Source organism: Astyanax mexicanus, chromosome 11 (genome assembly GCF_023375975.1).
Source record: "Astyanax mexicanus isolate ESR-SI-001 chromosome 11, AstMex3_surface, whole genome shotgun sequence".
Classification (NCBI taxonomy): Eukaryota; Metazoa; Chordata; class Actinopteri; order Characiformes; family Acestrorhamphidae; genus Astyanax; species Astyanax mexicanus.
In genome coordinates this window covers 33,794,982-33,816,498 of record NC_064418.1, presented here as the reverse complement: position 1 = coordinate 33,816,498, position 21,517 = coordinate 33,794,982, and the positions used below count along the sequence as shown (strand labels likewise).

The 21,517-nt window shown below is 38.0% G+C and overlaps 1 protein-coding gene across 5 annotated transcripts in view; it reads right to left on the bottom strand.

The window, feature by feature from the left end:
• Positions 1 to 21,517, bottom strand: part of tanc1b (tetratricopeptide repeat, ankyrin repeat and coiled-coil containing 1b) — a 168,612-nt gene that overhangs the window by 3,258 nt on the left and 143,837 nt on the right. For 3 of the 5 annotated variants that reach the window (XM_049484700.1, XM_049484702.1, XM_049484703.1), the window contains 12 exons: positions 19,248 to 19,356; positions 18,226 to 18,348; positions 14,971 to 15,207; positions 14,097 to 14,282; positions 11,558 to 11,636; positions 5,238 to 5,371; positions 3,283 to 3,406; positions 2,495 to 2,670; positions 2,049 to 2,181; positions 1,162 to 1,191; positions 967 to 1,058; positions 212 to 358 (listed from right to left, as the gene is read on the bottom strand). In XM_049484700.1, the coding sequence (XP_049340657.1) occupies positions 212 to 358; positions 967 to 1,058; positions 1,162 to 1,191; positions 2,049 to 2,181; positions 2,495 to 2,670; positions 3,283 to 3,406; positions 5,238 to 5,371; positions 11,558 to 11,636; positions 14,097 to 14,282; positions 14,971 to 15,207; positions 18,226 to 18,348; positions 19,248 to 19,356 (1,570 nt within the window). Of the gene's footprint in view, positions 1 to 211; positions 359 to 966; positions 1,063 to 1,148; positions 1,192 to 2,048; positions 2,182 to 2,494; positions 2,671 to 3,282; positions 3,407 to 5,237; positions 5,372 to 11,557; positions 11,637 to 14,096; positions 14,283 to 14,970; positions 15,208 to 18,225; positions 18,349 to 19,247; positions 19,357 to 21,517 lie in introns of those variants that run through there. The other 2 variants (XM_049484701.1, XM_049484704.1) reach the window with 2 other exon arrangements.

The following is a 21,517-nucleotide window of genomic DNA, read 5'->3' as shown; positions in this document are numbered from 1 at the left end:
ATAAACTCAATATGTTCCTGTGAGCACTGTACTTGCACTGTAGAATTATGATTTTGCAAAGAATGTTTCCAAATTCATTAAATATATAAAAGTGTTTTTTTTTTTAAATAAACTACCTGTGCACTGTGCAGTTATCAGTGCCTCATTTTAAAAGTCAAGGCCCTCAGAATTCTACCAATGAAGCTTGTAGACAGGAAGGAATGATACTCACGTTGGTTTTTCTGCGGCAGCGTGAAAGGTTGAGGTACAGAGAGACTCTCAGCTCTCGAAATGCCTTCAGCTCTTCACCAAAGCCTTCTCTGGGAAACTTCCTCAGAGCATACTGATACCTCTGAGCTGCCTCCTTCATCTTCCCTCTCTGAAAAAAGGAGGGGGGTGGGTGGATGCAAGAATTTAGAACAAAATGTAGAAAAGGAAGATTAAAACAGACAGAGAAGGACAGAAAGAGCAAACAAGAAACCAGTGTGAATCTCATACCTTGCATACCCCCCCACCAGCCACTGCATCAATCACTCATTTTAGCACCATCCTCTCTCTCTCTCTCTCTCTCTCTCTCTCCCTCTCCCTGATACAAAACTCACTCTCTTTTAAATGTCACACATCAATCACATACACTTACTCTTCATCTTCTTTTCATTTTACTTAAATCCTTCACTGATAAGGATCGTTTAATAAAGCTGTTATTTTCCAAGTCATTTTTTAACGGATTAGAGGGCAAAACTGAGATAAGTCAATTGAAGATAATAAAGCCTCATTTATATTTTAATAAGTGCACGGAGATGCGGTAGGACCTTTGCTTTGGCTTTGCTCTCTGCTGAACTAAGATCAACATTTGTTTGAAAAGGTATTTAAGGGAAAGACATCACACACACAAGGCATTAGGGGTCTTTATAGTTAATAGGATTTCTTTTCAGATAATAAGAATAATTTTCAGCTGTTATCTTGATCGCTGATGTTTGTTTTTACCTTGTAAAGCAGGTTGCCCTCCTCCATGAGCTTCTGTAGCAGGATTATGAGGATGTCAGGCTTAGACGTGGCCATTGCCCAAGCGGCGTTACCTAGGTTACAGAAGGAGGGAGAGAAGGTGGGTTGTTCAACCATGCAAATCCTAAGCAGATAAAACTTCACTTTGATACTGGAAAAGTTACCTTAAGACTGTACCTGTTCGATCATAAGGAGATGTTCTGTAGCCTTATGTAGGTTTTATTGAAAGCAGTTAAGAAAGGAGACAGAGTTGTGAAACAGTGTAGGAATGAAAGACATGCAAAGAGAAAACAGTCGAGCAGAGAGAATGACATCCTGACCCTGACTTCACTTTGCTCACATAATACGGTTTGGTTCTGGCTGTTATACTTCTAATTACTGAGCAAATGAGTTTCAACCTGGGCTGACTCTTCAAACAAACCACTATATACAGCATGCAAGAAATAATGAGAAAAACAGTGAGAAAGAACAGTGAGAGAAACACACACCTTCTTTAGATTTTATAATTCACCTGTGAGTTTATAATCACATTATCCTATTAATTTTCATTTAGATACTCAGGCTCACGAGGGCACAGTTAATGAGGGTCATTAAGCTGGCATTGAAATGCTCTGTCATAATAGAGCCTGTGCTGTTTATTTGTGGCCACATGTCTGTTGTTAATGGCCAGGGTTGCTGTTGTGTGCATGTGACAGTGTGTATTACAGGCAGAGAATGCACTGCTATGTTCCGCTTATCCCATTAGCAGATGTCTACAGACTCAGACAGGAAGCTCTCAATGACAATAGCATATGTAGCATTTGGCAGAGAAGGTACAGAATAAACAGAATAAATAGCCTGTGTTCTTAAGATGTTAGCAATACTGTAACATGCCAAAAGTAAAGGAAAGGAAAATAGCAGTAAAAAAGATTGATCATGAATGACTTAATTGCTTGGGAACACCTAACTTGCATACCAGTGTAATTTACTTCAGCAAAGAAAGTTAGACGTTTTGTAAACTAAATTAGAAATCACTCCTAATCCATTAAACATTAAATGTGTTTTATAGTTTAAATGATGCTCACCTAGTTTAGCCCCTTTCCTGAGTAAAGTGACAACCACTGAAGTGTTCCTGCAGCCTATCGCCCGATCCAAAGGCCTCATTCCACTGTAATCCACATGCTCAATCACAGCTCCTCTCTCCACCAGATAATGCACCTACATGCAAAACAGAACATGTTAAAAGCTTGTGATTATTGTTAATGTAGAAGCAGCTATTCTAATTCGAACCTAAAACATATAATTACTGCTATAACCTGATGCACATGTATCAAACTGATCTAGCTTAATGTAATCTGCACAGCTTTTTGTATTCCTTCTTTTTCAGCTGTGGTCAGATGCCTTTAGTCGTTTTTTAACCCTGAGACATTTAATACATCTCTTATCAGGATAAAAGAGCAGAGTCTCTGGAACATTTAAACAATGCAAACAGAAGATGTAAAACACAATGGATTCTTTTAAGATAACTCACAATCTCTGCATCTCCATAGAAAGCTGCCAGGTCCAGAGGAGTGCGTCCATTCTTGTCTGAGTGGTCTATAACCGCACCCTTCTCCACCAGGAACTGAACCACGTTCTTATGTCCTTTCAAGCACGCCCAGCTCAGAGGAGTTAACCCCTCCTTATCCACCGATGTAAAAGAGGCGCCTGGGAAATGTATTACACTTAGAACAGAAAAAAACTGAAGGCACTGTTTCAGGTCTATGATCTGCTCTACAGCTAAACTCAGTGTTTGTTTCTGAATTAGAGGTACTGCTATCAAGATCTATAAATATGTATAATAAAATATGGTAACACTTTACTTGGTCCATTTTATGGCCTCATTGATGCTCAACTGACATTCAACTAATATTCAACTGAATGTCTATTAAATGCAACTTAACCAACTAACTAATGTTGAATTTAACGGATTCAAAATAGAATCTATCCCTAACCTTAACCTAAACTTTAAATCTAACCCTAAACCTAATTTTAAAAATGTTAAGATTAGAATTTGGTTTTGAGTTGGATGTAGGATTACATTCAGTAGAGAATAATTTACTTTCACCTTTCAGTTTAATTGCATTTAATAGACATGCAGTTGAATGGTAGTTGAATGTTAGTTGAGCATCAATGAGGCCATCAAATGGACCATCCACATAGAGTGTTACCTAAAATATGAACCACAGACCACATATTTTGTGATGATGTTTTTTTTTTACCTAAGAAACTGAATTAAATACATGTCTAAAAACTTTTCCTCTGTTGTAGGTAATTCACCTTTAGAGAGCAGGAATTCCACAGTGCTAAGATGGCCCTCACTTGCTGCTACCATCAGCAATGTGCGCCCCTGCTTATCACTTCCATTCACATCTGCACCATGTTGCAACAACACATCCGCTATCTAATGCAGAAACGTGGTGAGAAAAAAGAGAAGAAAGTGATCAATAAATTATTAGCACAGAAAATTTCCTTCAGGATCAATTACGCACAATGTGTATATATATACAGTGAATCCAAGAAGTATTTGATCCCTTGCTGATTTTCTTCGTTGGCCCACTAATAAAGACATGATCATTCTATACTTTTAATGGTAGATGTATTCTTACATGGAGAGACAGAATATTAAAAAGAAAATCCAGAAAATAAATCTAAGGAATATATATTAATTGATTTGTATTTCATGGAGTGAAATAAGTATTTGATCCCTTAGTATTCATTAGCAGTTCTGGCTTTTACAGACCAGTTAGACACTCCCAATCAACTTGTTACCTGACCTGAAGCCACCTGTTCTCACTAATCACTTGTGTGAAAAACACCTGTCCACAGAATCAGACAGATCACACAGATTTCAAGTCTCCAACATGGGTAAAACCAAAGAGCTGTCACAGGACCTCAGAGTCAGAATTGTTGACCTTCACAAAGCTGGAATGGGCTACAAAAAGATTAGGAAGGTGTTGGATGTGAAAGTAACAACTATTGGTGCAATTATCAGAAAGTTTAAAGAGTATAACATGACAATCAACAGACCTCGGACCGGTGCTCCAAAGAAGATTTCGCCTCGTGGGGTGGCAATGATGCTGAGAACGGTCAGAAATCGTCCTGCAACCACTCGGCAGGAGTTAGCAAATGACCTGAAGGCAGCTGGGACCACAGTTTGCAAGGAAACAATTGGCAACACTTTGCGTAACAATGGATTCACATCCTGCAGTGCCCGAAAGGTACCCCTGCTGAAGAGAGCACATGTGGAGGCGCGCCTCAAGTATGCCAATGATCATTTGAAAGATGAACCAAGTTATTGGGAGAAGGTTTTGTGGTCAGACGAGACCAAAATTGAACTTTTTGGCCTCAACTCCACCCGCCATGTGTGGAGAAAGAAAAATGCTGCCTATGACCCCAAGAACACTGTGCCCACAATCAAGCATGGAGGTGGAAGCATAATGTTTTGGGGGTGTTTCTCTGCCAAGGGTACAGGGCTACTTCACTGCATCACTGGGAAGATGGATGGAGCCATGTACCGCACAATCCTGAGGGACAACCTCCTCCCCTCTGCCAGGGATCTGAAAATGGGCCGTGGTTGGGTCTTCCAACATGATAACGACCCTAAACATACAGCAAAGGCAACAAAGGATTGTCTCAAGAAAAATCACATTAAGGTCATGGAGTGGCCCAGCCAGTCGCCAGACCTCAATCCGATCGAAAATCTATGGAGGGAGCTGAAGGTCAGAGTTGCCAAGCGACAGCCCACCAACCTTCATGATTTAGAGAGGATCTGCAAAGAAGAGTGGGCCAAAATTCCCCCTGGTGTGTGTGCTAAACTTGTGGTTAACTACAACAAACGTCTCACCGCTGTGCTTGCAAACAAAGGCTTTGCCACTAAGTATTGAGTGTGTTTGGCAAGAGGGATCAAATACTTATTTTCCTCATTGAAATACAAATTAATTAAAATATATTCTTTAAAATTATATTCTGGATTTTTGTCTTGATATTCTATCTCTCCATGTTAGAATATATCTACCATTAAAAGTGCAGAAGGATAGTGTCTTTATTAGTGGGCAAACAAAGAAAATCAGCAAGGGATCAAATACTTCTTGGACTCACTGTATATATATATATATATATCCATAGATAGCAAACAATACAGGCAGATTGTCTCCATGTCCAAACATATATGCCTGAAATAGGACGCAAGAGAAAACATCAATCTTTTTGGTCTATTAATGTGTCTCCTTTACCTGCCAGTGTCCCTGTCTCACAGCGCAAAAAAGCGCACACATTCCTCTTCTGTTCACCTGCTGAACCTGTGCACCTTCCTCCAACAGGTAAGTACACACATCCATCTTCCCCCGACCTGCTGCTGCTGTAAGAGCTGGCAAAACAAAAACATACACACAAAAAAATAGTTTTATAATTAAGACAAATAATTAAGCTATGAATTGACTGCACAATATTAAACTATCAACAGCCTTATGTTGAGGTAGCACTGGTCCTTTAAACTGAATACTGGCATGGTGGCATTTAACTGGTTTGAAAATTCCAGACACACACTATTAAGCTATAGCTGGCTAATGAGCTAATTACGGGCCAGTGATTTCTCCCCGTGTCTGAAAAGTGGAGCTGCTTGGAACACTCAGCACTCAGGCCTGGCATGGAACTCCATGTCCCTGTGATACAGAATGTTGGATCTATTTGAGTTGTCTAGGCTACGGCCAGTGAGACAAAAGAGAACAGTCCAGACACCAGTCCAAAGCTGGAACCAACACTTGGGTTTCACTTCCAGCAACTGGTGTTCCAGAAACCGCAGTGAGAATGAAAGATACTTAAGTATTGATAGTGAGACACCTAAATAAAAAAAATAATTTAAATAATGCAAGATGCTTAAGCACTGATAGTAAGGCATACAGTGAAGAGATATTTAAGTAGTTATGTTAAGATATACTTAACCCTCCTGTTATGTTCATTTTTTAGGAACAGCAATGGTGTTCATGGGTCAGTTACATGTTTAATTATCCAAAAAAATCCTAACGGGCAGTGTGAATATTTAATTACTATCTCCATTACTAATTATTCTATTCATATTTAGTGCATTGGTGTTCCTTACCTCTAACGGGTAATGGTTCAATTACAATAATTCCCTAATTTTTCATAAAAAACACATTTAAACTTTTTTTTAACATTTCACTTTGTTACTTTTAAAAGCCCTATAGACATATAAAACACAACAGTTTTACATAACATTGAAATGTAACATTGCAATTTTGTTTTAGTTTTAGCACAGGCTGATTACAAATATGTGAGATGAACCATTTTCATATTATATGTTGATTACACTAATTAAGGCAAGCGGAAGAATTTCATACTAAAAAAATATATTTTTACTATTTTTCCTAGATCTTCAAACTTTAAAACGGGTCATTTTGACCGGTAACATAATAGGAGGTTTAAATAGTGAAATTAACTTGCAAACTGATAATGATACACGTTTAAAAAGTGAAATACACCTTAGTAGAGTTACATACAGGTGAGAATAAGATGTAATTGTGTAGTGATAGTGAGACATACCTGAGAAATAAAAGAGACTCAAGTAATGATACTCTTTTTGATAATTAGATACTAATCATAAGCCATACTTAAATTTTAATGAGTGAGACATACTTAAGTGTAGAACGGAACCCACTGAAGGACAAAAGATGCAGTAAAAGCTGGAAAGGTTAAGTGATGCGGAGCTAGAGATGGAAATCCATGTGTGGGCAAATGATAACAGATCTGTCTGTCACAGTCAGAGTCAGTGTAGCAAATCCATCAAACACAGCCCCTTCAGAGAGCTGGGACTGAGAGGAGTGACAGGTTGTCATTCAGTTCCCCCACCACCCTTTCCTCTCTACCCCTTTTAAAATGTAGGTCTAGGTCATTTCAAGTGCTCTACTCTGAAGAGCTCCACTCAAGCTTAAGCTCCTGGTGCCTGACTGTATCGTTTTGAGATAGGAGACCCACTTGAGACTTTAGACCCTTTCATGTTTATGTCTAGCTTGTTTCTACCATAATCCATTCAAATCTGAACATGTTCCCTAACCGTAATCAATGTAATGATCCATGCTGTTAACCCTGCATGTTACAAAACTGCAACCCAATAACAAAACACTTACACCAGGGCTCTCCATGTGTGTCTTGAAAGGAGCATTTCATCATTTACAAATAATTCTGGCTGTAGCTGCACTCGACAAAAGTGATGCATAAGAACCCCCAGGCGTTTGAAACATGAAATTTCTCTTCATTTATTTCCAATAAAGCTAAAGCCACAGGCAATTCTTAATATCAAGTCATTTATTTACCAATAAATTAATTTATGAATAAATAAAGTGATAATTTATCAGCATGAGCCCACCATCAACAGTCATGTTTCTTAGCAGGACTGCATGCTTCACAGCAGAAACTGAAAACAGCTAACTCTCCATTAACACAATCATATATTCCACAGTTTCTTTCTAAAATTGCTTTGCCATTCAAGTGGTGCTTCTGTTACAGACATAACATACAGCATACACTCTGCGGAAAAACTCGCTGTCAACAAAAGACAATAATTCTGCAAAGAAATTGTTTTGTATTTAGTGGAAGAATAAATATTTGTCCTCAGCAGCAACAGCTTTGAATCCAAATCAAATTGCATAAATAAAGATATTCTTTTGTGGCTAGTGTGTTATATGGAATAATATTTTCAAGGCTCCCATAATGGCCCATCCTCTGTTTGGGTGAAAACAGCTACTGCCAGTAAGGTCTTTGGCTTAGCATAAAATAAGATATCCATCAGATAATAGCTATTAGATATTTAAAAAATGTGTGTTGTTTGTGTTCGAACAACGAAAAAGTGGACAATCAACCCTATCCAAATAATTTAATCCATAATGATTCCCTATCGCAGGAATTTCCAAGCTTTTGCAGCTCATGGATGAAAAACCCACATTAAACCTTGCAATTGTTAAAAATCTATACAAATACAAAACAACAATCAATGTAGGCGATTACATTTCACTTAGTATTTCTTTTTGGTGCCCAAGTGCTAGATGTCAGATAAAAGTGCTGAAAATTGTGAACGGACATCTCGCTCAACATTAAACTTAGACCTGTATTTGGTCCTGAGTGCCACCAACATAGAAAATTTGTTTTGGTTTATGCTTGATTTCAGTGGGTTTTTTGGTCAGTGGTACAGTGGTTCCTTTATAAAAATACAGTTTAGCCACAAGATATTTAATTATAAAAGACCCCTGTTTTTAATCCTTTAACCATGATAGGTTAACCTCAATAGTTTCAAAAGTTTCACTCAGACTCACACCAATATTAACAAAACAGACTTGCGACAATATTAATGTAATCTCATCTCATCTGCAGGGTCTCAGCAGCATGCTAATAACAGGCTTTGTTTTATCTTAAAGAATGAAGAGGAAATTCAAGATGAAGGTTTAGTTTTAAATAGTAAATGCTATCAGGTTAAATGCTAGTTACGCATGTAACTGTGATTTTATGATCACGGATGGTCATGTTTTGGTGGTCAGGGGCTTGAATTAGGTTAATTAATTGCTATTCTGGACTACATTTCTGACAGTTAGTAAGTAAGTAAAATGTATTTATATAGCACCTTTCACAGACTGAAGTCACAAAGTGCCTTACAAAATAATTCATACTACACAATCTAATATAGACAAACATAACAAAACAAAGATAACAGCTACAGTTCTGATATCCATTGTCTGTAAAGCCCCATCAGATATCTTGTATTATACTCAGATACTAAAGTGAATAATCTTTCTGTGCTTCAGTAATTCCAACATTAGAGTCACTGCAGAGAGACTGCAGAGCTGAATGGGTATGAGGACTTCAGCTCTGAGGAATGTCACTGTGCTCTTATAGGCAGGCAATTAAGCCCCAGTCTGCATTCATCAGACGCAGTGTTGAGTGGCAGAGCTTTTCCCCACAAATCGGGTCACTGCAGTCGGGACGGGCGGATTGGGGACACCCGCTAAAGGGGCCCAGAAGAAAGGATGCGCACTGCATTAGTGGGGTCCTGACTCATTCATTTGGTAAAAAGAAATTTAAGGCTAAGTGGTTACGGGAAGCAAGCAGCCATGACCATTATTATTCATAGTAACGCGCTTCTGTCTGGATAGTGACTGGAATAAATAATGCTAGGAGATTAATGCTTGCTTTCTTGCTTGCTTTGGTTAAGGAGACATAATGCAATGCATGTCACAACAAGAAAACAAAAAAGATCAGAAGTATATCTCAAATTAACCATTAACAAAAAAAGTGAGTTACAAGTGTTTGCAATCTGTGCAAACCTCAACTGGTTGAAGAGGCTTATAATGTTTTTTTATCCACTGACATGCAATTCGCTAGTATTTCCCACACATATGGACTGGAATGAGGAAAGGAAAAGGGGAAAGAAGAGATACAGGAAGAGAAAAGGGAGAAGGAAAGACAGAGGAAGATGGAGAGGAGGTGGGTGCAAAGTTTTTCGACAAGCAGGTAGAGAGGAAATGACGGTTTATATAGGGCGGAGAGTGGGAGGAGTAAGGCTGTTGATCAATCTTCCAAAATTAAGTTATATTCATAACTCCACTATACTTAAACACTTACATTTTTTATCACTCACTGATATGTTTGCAGGTAATATGACTGAAAATAATTTACATTTTTTTTAACTGTTTTCTTTTAGTGGATATTGAAATGATTGTATTGCATTGTCACAATTATAAATGATCTGGCAATAAAATACTTCTCCTAGACACAATTTTAAAAAGGTAAAAAAAAAAATTAAATATAGATTGACAAGAATAATGACCCGATTTGACAGTATATAAAACTGTTTTCCTTGCCAAGAGAGAAGTGAATGTAAAAAATACATTTTCTCAGCAGCCACAGCCAACTAATCAGAAGTTGGGCTCCCTGATAATAGACTGACCTATATCCAACTGCTATTTGTTAGGGGGGTGGTGTGCAGTAACTGAGCAGTGACCACAGAGAGACCATTGTTCCTGTCCTCCTCTAATGCTGTTACGCAGAGTGCTCACTGGAGTTCAGTAAAGATGAGCTGGCAAAAGTTTGGGAGAGCAACGAGGCCATTTGTGCACTAAAACACTGAGACTTAGCTTATCCAGGAGGTGACTGACAGAGAAAGCACGTCAGTAAAATAAACATATTCTTTGCAGAAAAGTCCTTTATGCTTTGAGGTAAATGCTGTGTAGATTTAATAAGAAAAGCTAAAACCTGCCAGTGCACAGAATTCTACTCAGTGAATACACACAAATAGTCCAGTTGAGATGAACATCCTGCTGCTTCCTCTTGACTCTGCACTGCAGTGTCAGTATTTCAGTAAACACACATTCACATTATATACATATAATATGCAATATATTATATTATACACAATCATTAACCTTGAAAGAAAGTAATCACTTTGCAATGTCTGTGTGTGTGTGTGTGTTTGCTTGATGTGGGCGAAATAAATCTTGAATAAGCCACATATTTTAATTTACGCCACATATTTTAATTTACGCTTTTTATACCTGAAGGCCTTGGTCTTTATATATTGTATGTAGCGTATCTCTGTGGCTGCAGGAAGAACTCTACCGAACTGCTGATCTTGTAAGAGTCACACAGGAACAAAAGGAAGGCTTTTATGTGCTATCTAGCATTCAGTCTCATGTCTGAAGCCCATCTTCAGCTTTCCCCAGCCAGCCACAGGGAACTGAGTCTCCTGTGGTCACCTGCAGCCAGGCAGCTTTCACCATCTGCCGGTTATCTGTCACTGCCTAACACGTGTCACAATCAGTGCAGGTATAGCTCATTAAGGTACACATACACTTCCACAAAAAAATAAGAGACAGTTCAGTAAAGCTTTTTTTTCTGGGTGATCTACCTGCAACGCTGCTGATCAGAATGTGTGATCAAAGCTCCCACAACCGCAATGCAGCGGCGGGAAGAAAGCTAGAGAGGAAACTATGAAAACAAGTCTTAAAAGAACCGAATCCTCTGTTGGCCTAAAGGTTTGTTTTGATTTTTGTGCTGTTAGCTTGAAAGCTGAATAAGCAGCAAACAAAATCTGTGAACAAGGCAGTAATGAATGGAGGCCAAGGGGAAAAAAATGATCAAAAACAAAATGAACTTGTATTATGTACATAAAAATGGGAGCACAAAAATACCTTAGTTTAAAACATTTGTCAAGCTTATCAAGCATCTTCTTTAGAGCAGAGTCCACAATTAGAACAAAAAATACTGTAAGATATTATGTAAATGATGGCTTTGTTAAGGACCCAAAATGAAAGTTTCTAATAAATCAGACTCTTTTGTATCAGCAAAAAAAAAAAAAAATGAAAAGAATGATTTGAGCTTGCAGAGAAAAGAACAGAGGTCAGGTAAAAGCAAAGTGCTTTTCACCCAGGTGACACTCAATATAAGCACAGGAGAGTGGAGGTCAACAGAGAACAAAAGGTGAGAGAGAGAGAGAGAGAGAGAGAGAGAGAGAGAGAGATAGATAATACAGGAGAGAGATTCAACATACCTGTTTCTCCCCACAGTGTATCATGAGCATCAATCTGCACAACCAACTCATTCTTTAGGTCCAATAAACTTTTCACCACCTAAAAAACAACAAACATGTATTAACTAAATTAGCAATACCAATAACTAAAACAGCAAAAATCAAAAAGTATGTGTACAAATAAGATTTTATCCTGCCTTTGTTAAGAGTGACCGTCTCTATTAGTTCTGTGCACTGGCAAGAACTTGGCAATACGGTTATTATTCAGTATATTAAGATATATTTTGCGATACTGTAAGCAATAACACATTACAATTGTTTTAATCAAATTTTAGGGTTCTGAGCAGAACAGAGTACAACAGTGTTACCTAGTGGTCTGGGCTTAGACACAGCACTAAAGGAACCATTATCTGAGGTACATATAAAGTAATAAAAAAAGATACTGTGTTTTAAAAAATCTCCACAGTTTTGCCAAACACTGCGATAAAACACAATATCCTTTTGTGTGAAGGTCTTTTTTTACTAGATTTTGAAGTATTACTGTGAGGATTTGATTGTATTAAGCAACAAGAGCATTAGTAAGGTCAGGATATTGGCAATAGTTTTCAACAGTCCTGTGATCATCTGCATTCATAAGAAGGGGTGTCGTTTTTGAATTACAGTGTTTTATACACACACAGGCAAAACTGCATAAACCTGCAGCAGCAGGGGGGAGGAGGAGGGCAGGAGAACGAGACTGTGTGGGTGATGAAAAGAGAAGAGAGCCTTGGCTGATCGATAGAGAGCTGCCACAGAGAGTTATATTCTCTCAGAGCTGATCCATCAATAAGACTGAAGTGCTGATAGTAGAGAAATAGGTGGAGCAGTACTTCACTAAGGTACTTGTTCAACCTTATTAATACACAAGTGTTTTACTAACACACTCCTCTGCTCCCTCAGACACTCCCGCTCTCTCCCCTAACCCTACTAATATCATACACATAAACATATGCTCTCTCGCCCACTTCAACTTTTTAACACCGTGTTTTTCACCGTGTTTTGTTTACATGCACTCATAATACAACCATTTTCTAATGCCAGCAGTTGCTTCATAACTCAAGTAGTCATAAACACTATGCAAACAGAACTCTGTGGTTTATCTAGTGAAAATTTAAGTACATTTAACAAAGACACCAGGATTTTAGCTTTGTTTTGCTTACATCTGTAATTTGGCTGCCATGAAAAAAAATATTTCTGACATAATAGTTTATGGTAAATTTACAGCAACTAAAAAAAAAAAGCAAAAAAAAAAAAAGGTAATTTCTGATGTGTTTACAAGTATTCAATTTACTTAGAGCATCACACTCTAAATAACCATGAAAGATCTCACTTAAATTAATGCAAGCATGTTTTTTACCCAAAAGTTTTTTTCCGCTGAAGTGCAGCATTATACAAGAGTTTCAGTTTAGTACTCAAGCTATGTGGGACGAACCGGTATCTAATATCGTCCTGCTTTACTGGATACACAGGGCTCTTCAGTGTAGGGCTTTTGGGCAGAATTAGTAGTGGTTAGCTGCTAATGATAATCGTGCTGCACCCAGCTATTGTGGAAATCTGGAAATCTAAGCTTACTGTAAATGTATGAAAATACACCAGAAAATTTATTTATAGACGTTTATTAATAGTGCGTCTTATAATCCAGTGTGCCTTATAGTGCAAAAAATACGGTACTTAAACTCAGATTTACCACTCTGTGTTTATGGAAAAGTTCAAAGGATTTAAATTCACTCTTATTTGCAAAAATATATATTTATATATACATTGACTTTAAATGACATGATTCAGTTCAGTCACCAAATATTCAGATAAAGTCTATATTGAATGTGCAAAAAACTAAAAACTAACTGTAGCACAGTTTGGAAACATGAAGGGTGACACAAATGGTCTCCCTCCTTATCGTCTCATCTCTGTAGCTGAGCTGTACCTTTTTCACAAAGAGGCTGAAATGTAAAGCAAGGTCCTACAATCCCTATACTGCCGTCTCAGTAGCCTGTTGCCATGGCTAATCTCCCGGGCAACAGTATCCTTACTGCAACGCTCACTGTAGAAACACCTTGGGAAATTAGTGCCATGTATTACATAACTAGGTATTTTGTATGTGTGTGTATGAGTGTGTGTATGTGTGTTCGGAGTCCTTAGTGGATGCAAAGTTTATTCAAGTTCATGTTAGCTGCCCTGTGTATGGTGTGTCCTGCAATTATGGTATTATAAAGGATTATTACAACAAGGTCTGTTCATGTGCTGATGTGGGAGGCGGCTATAAGTGTTGTGTGTTTATATGTGTAAACTGACCTCTCTGTGTTGCATAATGAAATCTGGTACAAGGACCTGTTACAGGGACTTGCTTTGCTGGCTCTTTGTCGCTGTGTAAGTGTGTAGGTTGTGTATATGTGTGTGTGTGTTAGCTGACCTTTGTTTGGCCCGTGCTGGAGGCTGCTGTAAGGGCCAGCTGCAGGGCTTGGCTTTGCAGGTTTTGTATGTGTAAAAGTGTGTGTTTGCGCGTGTCAGTGTGTTGGCTGACCTGCGTGTGTCCCATGCTGGAAGCTGCTATAAGAGCTTGCTGCAGGGCTTTGCTCTTCAGGCTGAGCTCATGCTGCTGATCCTCTCTGCTCCACTGCTGTTCCAGCAGGTATTGGATAATGTCAGGATGCCCCCTCAGAGCTGCATGCACCAGAGCACATTGTCCACTCTTATCCACGTGATCCACCTGAGAAAACGCACCATAGCACACCTGTCAGAAATACTTAACGTACAGCTCTGGAAAAAATTAAGAAAGCAGAAAAAACTTCAGTTTCTGAATCTGTTTTTTATGATTTTGCTTTTTATAGGTAAATGTTTAAGTAAAATGAACATTGTTGTTTAATTCTATAAACTATGGACAACACTTGTCTCAAATTCCAAATAAAAATATTTTCATTTAGAGCATTTATTTGCAAAACTTGAGAAATAACAAAAGACCTTAAACAGTGCAAATAAAACAAGTTCATAAGAGTTCATTTAAGAGGTCAGAAATCAATATTTGTTGAAATAACCCTGTTTTTTAATCACAGTTTTCATGCATCTTGGCATGTTCTCCTCCACCAGTCTTACACACTACTTTTGGATAATTTTATGCCACTCCTGGTGCAAAAATTCAAGCAGTTCAGCTTAGTTTGATGGCTTGTGTTATATTTCAGAGGTTTTCAATTTTGAAACTCATCATTTTTAAGTGGTCTCATATTTTTTTCCAGACCTGTAGGTGCAATATAGGAGTCCCTTGATTTTTAGCACTTTGGACACTTCTAGCCAGATGCCTCTGGTCATGATCATTACCACCAACAACCCTGTCTGCCCTGATTCATCATTTATTGTCACCAATTATCTCTAGACACAGTAAACATGTTCTGGTAACTTACCTTGGCTCCTCTCTTGCAGAGCATGCTGATGAGGCCCAGGTGACCGGCTGCGGCAGCATAACTGAGTGCACTGGTACCATTCTCCGATACTACATCCACATTTGCCCCAAACTCCAGCAGCAAACCCACCATCTCCTGATGACCGAGGTGTGCTTGTACACACAGCACTGGCGCATTGTTTAGCACCTCCGTACGGTAGTTCACGTTTGCCCCACCCAACATCAGTAAGCGGCTCACCTGCACACAAAACAAAGGAAAAGAATTAATAACACAGGCTCAGGAAACTGAACCAGAATCAATTCCGTTTAATTCCTTCATCTTAGACAGACCAAATTAATAAAGTGTAAAATCTAAAACACCAACTCTTCTGTTTAATGAAGCTTTTACATAAAAACAAAAAACAAAACAAAATCAAAATGTGCCCAAATGTGCAGACTTATTCACACGTTAAAGACAGATACACGCCTCTTTCATTTTACAAATGGGAACTATCAAAATCCCAAAAATTGAAAGCTTTGTAATATGAGTGTAGCCTATAAGCTCCTACATGAAGCCCTGGTTTCAAATATGTTATCAGAACAACACAGGGTCACATGCTGCAGCTTGGAGTTCTAATCTAAAGACTAGCCATTTAAACTTTAATGTCATTTAACCTAATGATGTTACATGTCATTATTGCGATGCCTCTCTGCAGCAGTATAAAGAGATTTTGCAGCATTGTGGTTTAGTTTTTCAGTCATTTAGTATATTCATTTTGTCCTCTCTCTGAAACACATTATCCTGCATCTGGAGCTCGGTGAAACCTACTGATTGGTGAAGCATGCTAATCACAATGAGCGTATTCATTAAAGACTGGCACACAGTGGCACATTCTGGAAAAGGCTTTAATCAGGCACTATTCTTCCTTCCATGAGCGAATTTAATCAATATTAAACTACGGACCAGTGACGGATGCAGAGCTCAGTGAGTGCAAGTAATGTTTGAACAAAAGTACAGAGTACAGAGAAAGTGACAAAATGTTTGCAAGAGGCAGAGAAAAAAACATGGGATGGAAGAAGAGGGAAAGGTACAGAAAGAAAAAACAGAGGGGAAAAAAAGAGATTGATGGTGTTTTCTTGAAAAAAGGCTTTCAAAAACTCTCAACTCAAAAAAAAAAATCAAAAAGAAAAACTGAAATGACAGTACAAGAGAAGAGAGAACAAAAAAGATAAAGATCATTTCTGCTTTGAGCTAAAATTCATCATTTCACTCCATAATTGCCCTGAAAGCCCGAGGATGACATTTCCTGCCTCAATAACAGAGCGGGCTTGCAAACAAAACCAGCACAATTTGCCACAGAAATCATTAATCTGTCTCCACCATTAACATACCCTTTTGTTGATCAAATTACAACTAATTTATATGGATCAGTAATTACTTAACAAGCCAAAAGGCCTTAATTTTCCATAAAGAAGCTTACAGCAGAGATAGTGATGTTTTACTCTAATGGCAGTGAAGTAAAGTACGTTTTTTGCTGTGTGGGAATATCTGGAAGGAACTCCATAGGTAAGCCTGCTAATGGCAGACAGATATCAAATCTTTTGTTACAGAGAATTGTTCCCTCAGTCTGTACACTAATAACATAATCAAAACGTATCACAGAAGTTCAATAATTAAAATGCCCTCAGGAAGAAGCAGAGATGCACAGTAAGAAAGAAGAAGAAACAGAGAAGGAGTAATTGAGTGTGTTATGTGTTCTTTTCATCTCTCTTATACTGAAAATAGTTGCTGTTATTTACAACATCAAAAAGTATGTAATTTATGGATCTCTAAATTCATTAATTATGGTTAAATTAATTGCCACTTTGATAATGCTGAAAATGTTTTCATAATCATGGCAGTAAATATTCTCAACAGATGAGCTGAACAGATCTGAAAAATATCGTTGAGATCAACAAATAGAACAACAGAGAGTAAAGCACAAGAAGAATATTAAATAATAGTAAATTGTGTATTATATTATATCCGTGCTGTGTATTGTAAAAAGCATGGTAATATATCATGATAAAAGAGTTATGATTTGATATAGTAAGATATATTATGATACTGCAAGCTAGACAATAAATATTTTAGATTTTTTTTATATAAAATATTAGAATAACTGTCATTTTATAAAAACAGCAAATATTTATAGAATTTGTGTAAAGGAAAGCATTACTTTCTAGGCAATCGGAACAGCAATGTAGCTGTCAGGGTTCAAACACTTTTCAACAATACTATGTTATTGAGATAGTAATATATTGATATTTTATTTCTAATTTACATACTTAACATGGTTTCTCACATTTGACTGAGATTTATCACTATTTTTTCAGCTAAACATCTATTTTTCCCCTATTTTCTTCCCAATTTACATGGCCAATTACCAACCCAATTGGACTTTTCCTATCACTAGTGATGCCCCAACACCAGGAGGATAAAGACTAGCACATGCCTCCTTCAATACATGTGAAGTCAGCCACCGCTTCTTTTTGAGCTGCTGCTGATGCAGCATTACTGAGTAGCATCACAGCACACTCAGAGGAAAGCGCAGCAACTCTGTTCCGATACATCAGCTCACAGACACCTTGTGCTGAGCGGCATCACCCTTTGGAGTGATGTGGGGAGAGAGCGCCATCTACCCAACCAGAGAGAGCAGGGCCAATTGTGCTCTCTCAGGGCTCCAGTAGCTGATGGCAAGCTACATGAACAGGATTCGTACCAGCGATCAGTTAAACATCTTAATAATTTAGAAAACAGTAGTCAAGCAACAAGGAACTTTGAGAGGTGATGGGTCTTTTGGTATAACTAATTCTAAGACCATAACCACAAGACCTACGAAAATGTTCTAATTTGTAAGTGTAACACTGAGGCACATAAATGCCTTGATGGAGAGAATCCACAATTAATATGACAGTGAGAGTCAGTTTTATATATACAACTACTAGTTTTAGCACTGTATAATACCAGAACACTAAGTTAGAAAGATAAAACTAAATAACTGCAGTACCCCTAAACTCCCTATGGTTCTGCCATGGTAAGGATTAACGATGTAACCTTCATATAAAGGTTGCAACTCCCTCTCGTGAGGCTTACAAACAATTAATAACTCTCTTGTGAGACAATTATACTTTTGTTAGTGAGTGAGCTAAAACATTGATCTGTTTTCCTTTCACAATTGCCTGTGAGTGTGTGTGTGTCCGCACTTGTGCTACATATATGACTGCGTGTGCTGACCTTGACATTAGGTGTGTATAGGTTCCTTAGAGACGCCAGGGCAGCAGACAGGCTGTCGGTGCTGCAGCTGATCCATAAACCCTGCAGGACACTAGATGATACTCCAGTCCTTTTACTTTGACCCTGTGGAGAAAGAAATGAATGTGTAGACACACAGCTCTGAGACATGTGAAGCCAGACAACCACATACTTTTGAACAGCACTGTAATGAGTGATGGGAGAGAGGACCATCCTCCTGGTGATGGATGTAGTTGTATCTTTACACAATCTGTAAATAATATAAAGTAAACCATTTCCTGTTATTTCAATTAGGTTTTCTGTAAACATTAAAATGTATTAATTAATTGTTATATTAGAAGAAGTGCAGCATATGTTTACAGCATAATCTTTCTTTTTTCCACATTTTTCTATTTTGTTTTCCAAGTTCATATCTGTGTAAAAGTAACCATCCTACAACTGTGCTAATTCATCTCTATACAAGGACCAGCATCATCCCATTAAAAGTTAATGCAGAGCAGGAGAGCACTGTCTTGGGCTGTTTTATTTCTGCCATTTTTAGTCTAGTTAAAAACAGAATAATGGTAGTTTTCCTCTCGATGTGACTGATTTGGGCCAGTGTGAACACAGTAATCGCACTTAGATGTGGATCAAAAAACCCTTGAAATCAGGTGATCTTGGTGCGGTGCCAAACGATAATTAGCGTGGTTTGTTTGTGGTATGAACATTCTGTGACCTTGATTCATCACATTTGAGCTTAATGGCTCTGTAGTTATGATTTAACCAGTTATATCAAACAAAAAAATTATTAAATTAAAAAAAAGTTCTAAAAGTCCAGTCATAGTTCTGTATTTGACAAAATAAACAGCAAGAATGCTACTCAATCTGCACAAAAACTGAACTGAGGTATGTTAAAAAATGTCTTGGCCTGCTAGTCTGATATTTTCCCTGAATAAAATATAATATCTCCATCCAGATGTGAAGATATATATAAAGAACAGAACACTTTAAGGAGGGGACGGTACCTTAAATATATGTGCTTTCAGAATGTGGTGCCCAAGCTCCATTGTCTGCTGCCTGTTTAACTTGCCCTCCTGCCTGGACAACATGAATGCCATCAGGGCGTGTCCACTCCTAAAGGAGAAACATATCATGAGAACACAAATGTAAATAGAGTATACAATAGTTACAAAAAAAACAGTTTCTTTAGTGGACAGCAATGGATAAAATGAGGAAAATAATCAATTAGCAATGGCACACATCAGGGGTTCCTAATTTGCTGGCTTTTTTCGCAAGTTTACAGTTTTCATTGTCATAATTTGTCATCACATTGCAAAGTCTTACACACACGTTTCTGTCATTTCCAGGACTAAAAATAAGGCATTGATGCCCAGGGGAGTAGAACAGAGTAGGAGTGAACTCCTCGTGTTCCCCCATGCCCGGCTCCAGCTAAAACTTGTGTTCATTAACAGTGAACTTCATTAAAAGGCCATGCATGAATACAGCTGGCTTTGATCAGCTCAGCATCCCTCCTCCACTAAATAAAACGTTGGCCTGCGTCGAGCTCTCTTTCTCTTTTAGAGACGAAATAACAAGCTGAAGTGGCGGGACCTTTTTCTCAAGTCTCTCTTTCTCAATGCCAGCCCCATGGCCTTTGTTTTTCATTTAATAATGAGAGGGAGGGAAACAGGGAGAGAAAAAGAGGAGAGGAGGGAGGGGTGTATGTGAGACTATTGGGAAGTGTATGTGCATACAAGAAGGTGAGTCACCAGAATTCAATTGTCAGTCCCATAGCTGATGCGGTAAGAACACATACTGTCCAATCAGAATACTCAGTGCTCCACATTAACAAGAACAGCAGAGGGAAGGAGAGAATAATAATTAAGCGGCACTGGCCCAGACTGAACTCATCTTCATCTATAAGACACACAGAGACATCTGAAACAAGCTCGCCTGTCTACACAACACATTACAACACTGACCTGTTTAACAGGTATGTTTTTTCATTTAAACGCAAAGCACAGCATAATGCCAAGTAGCTACCACCACCATGCTTAACAGATGCTACACTTTTTTTGGGGTTAGAAGTTTTGCTCCTCCAAACATTGTTACCTCAGCATAAAACTACAGATCGTGACAACTGTTTTTTTTTTTTAGCAACTTCCCGATAAAGGCTGTATCTTGGCGGTTGTTGGGTTGTTGACCATAAAAAAACAATTTCCTCAGTGACAGTTAGGTTCTTCTTCCAGACCTTGTAAAAGTGTCTTTACCTCCCAATAACTTGTACTTTTGGTACAATTCTTTGTATTGAATATGCTGGAATCTGCAGTGGTCACAGAGTTACCAGTTGTAGCCAATCATTATCAATAACAAAGTTAAGTGGCCTTAAATTATGTACAAATATTAATCACATGCATGACGAGTGTACATTAACCTCTGAACAAAAATGTTTTAAATCAGAAAGATCTACACTTAAACCAGTTTAAACAATGTATATAAGCATTAAATGTAAAATGTATACACAGCCCTGAGTAAACATTTATTTCGTTATGCACATGCAGATCATTTCTTTGCACTAAACAAAAGGTAATGAAAGCTTAATTACTCCAAGCAATATTCTATTCCTCAGCAGCCTGCAAAGCATTATGACAGTACAGAAAGTGACAAACAAAATTCTATGGCTAAGATACCTCAGGTAAAGTTACTATCCTAGTCGTGTAGATGTTGTATCTTTAAGCTAGCAAACAGCCAGTTTGTGAAGAAGTAGTAAACTGATAACAAGCCTGACAACTTGTTGAAAGAAAATGCTACAGTATTGCAATTGATGTTAATTTGCCAGGGAATCACTGCATTTGAGGAACTTTAGGAAATAAAATAGGAGGGAAAATTTTAAATGATCTATGGGATAGCATTTCACTCTATATACATAATGTAATCTGATTTAGCAAATTAAAATGTGAAAAACTTGACGGTGACAATGTGGGATATTCTACTCATGGTGCTTCTCTGTAACAGAAAATAGTCGGACAATTGCATTATGCATTTATGACTGACAACATTATATCTCTCCAATAAAGTCATAACGTCAAAATTGGAGCTCAATTAAGACTGCGATTAAGAGGTGCTTGAAGAAGACAACAGACCTGCACAGCTGTAGTTCTCTCACTAACATCTCACAGAGGTACAAAAACGTATTACCAGAGGATTCTGGCAAAATCAATACAAAACACACGTCTCTAATAGAGCCCCAGAGTCCCCCTGTGTCCTTTTATCGTCTAGAGTGGTGGATTTGACC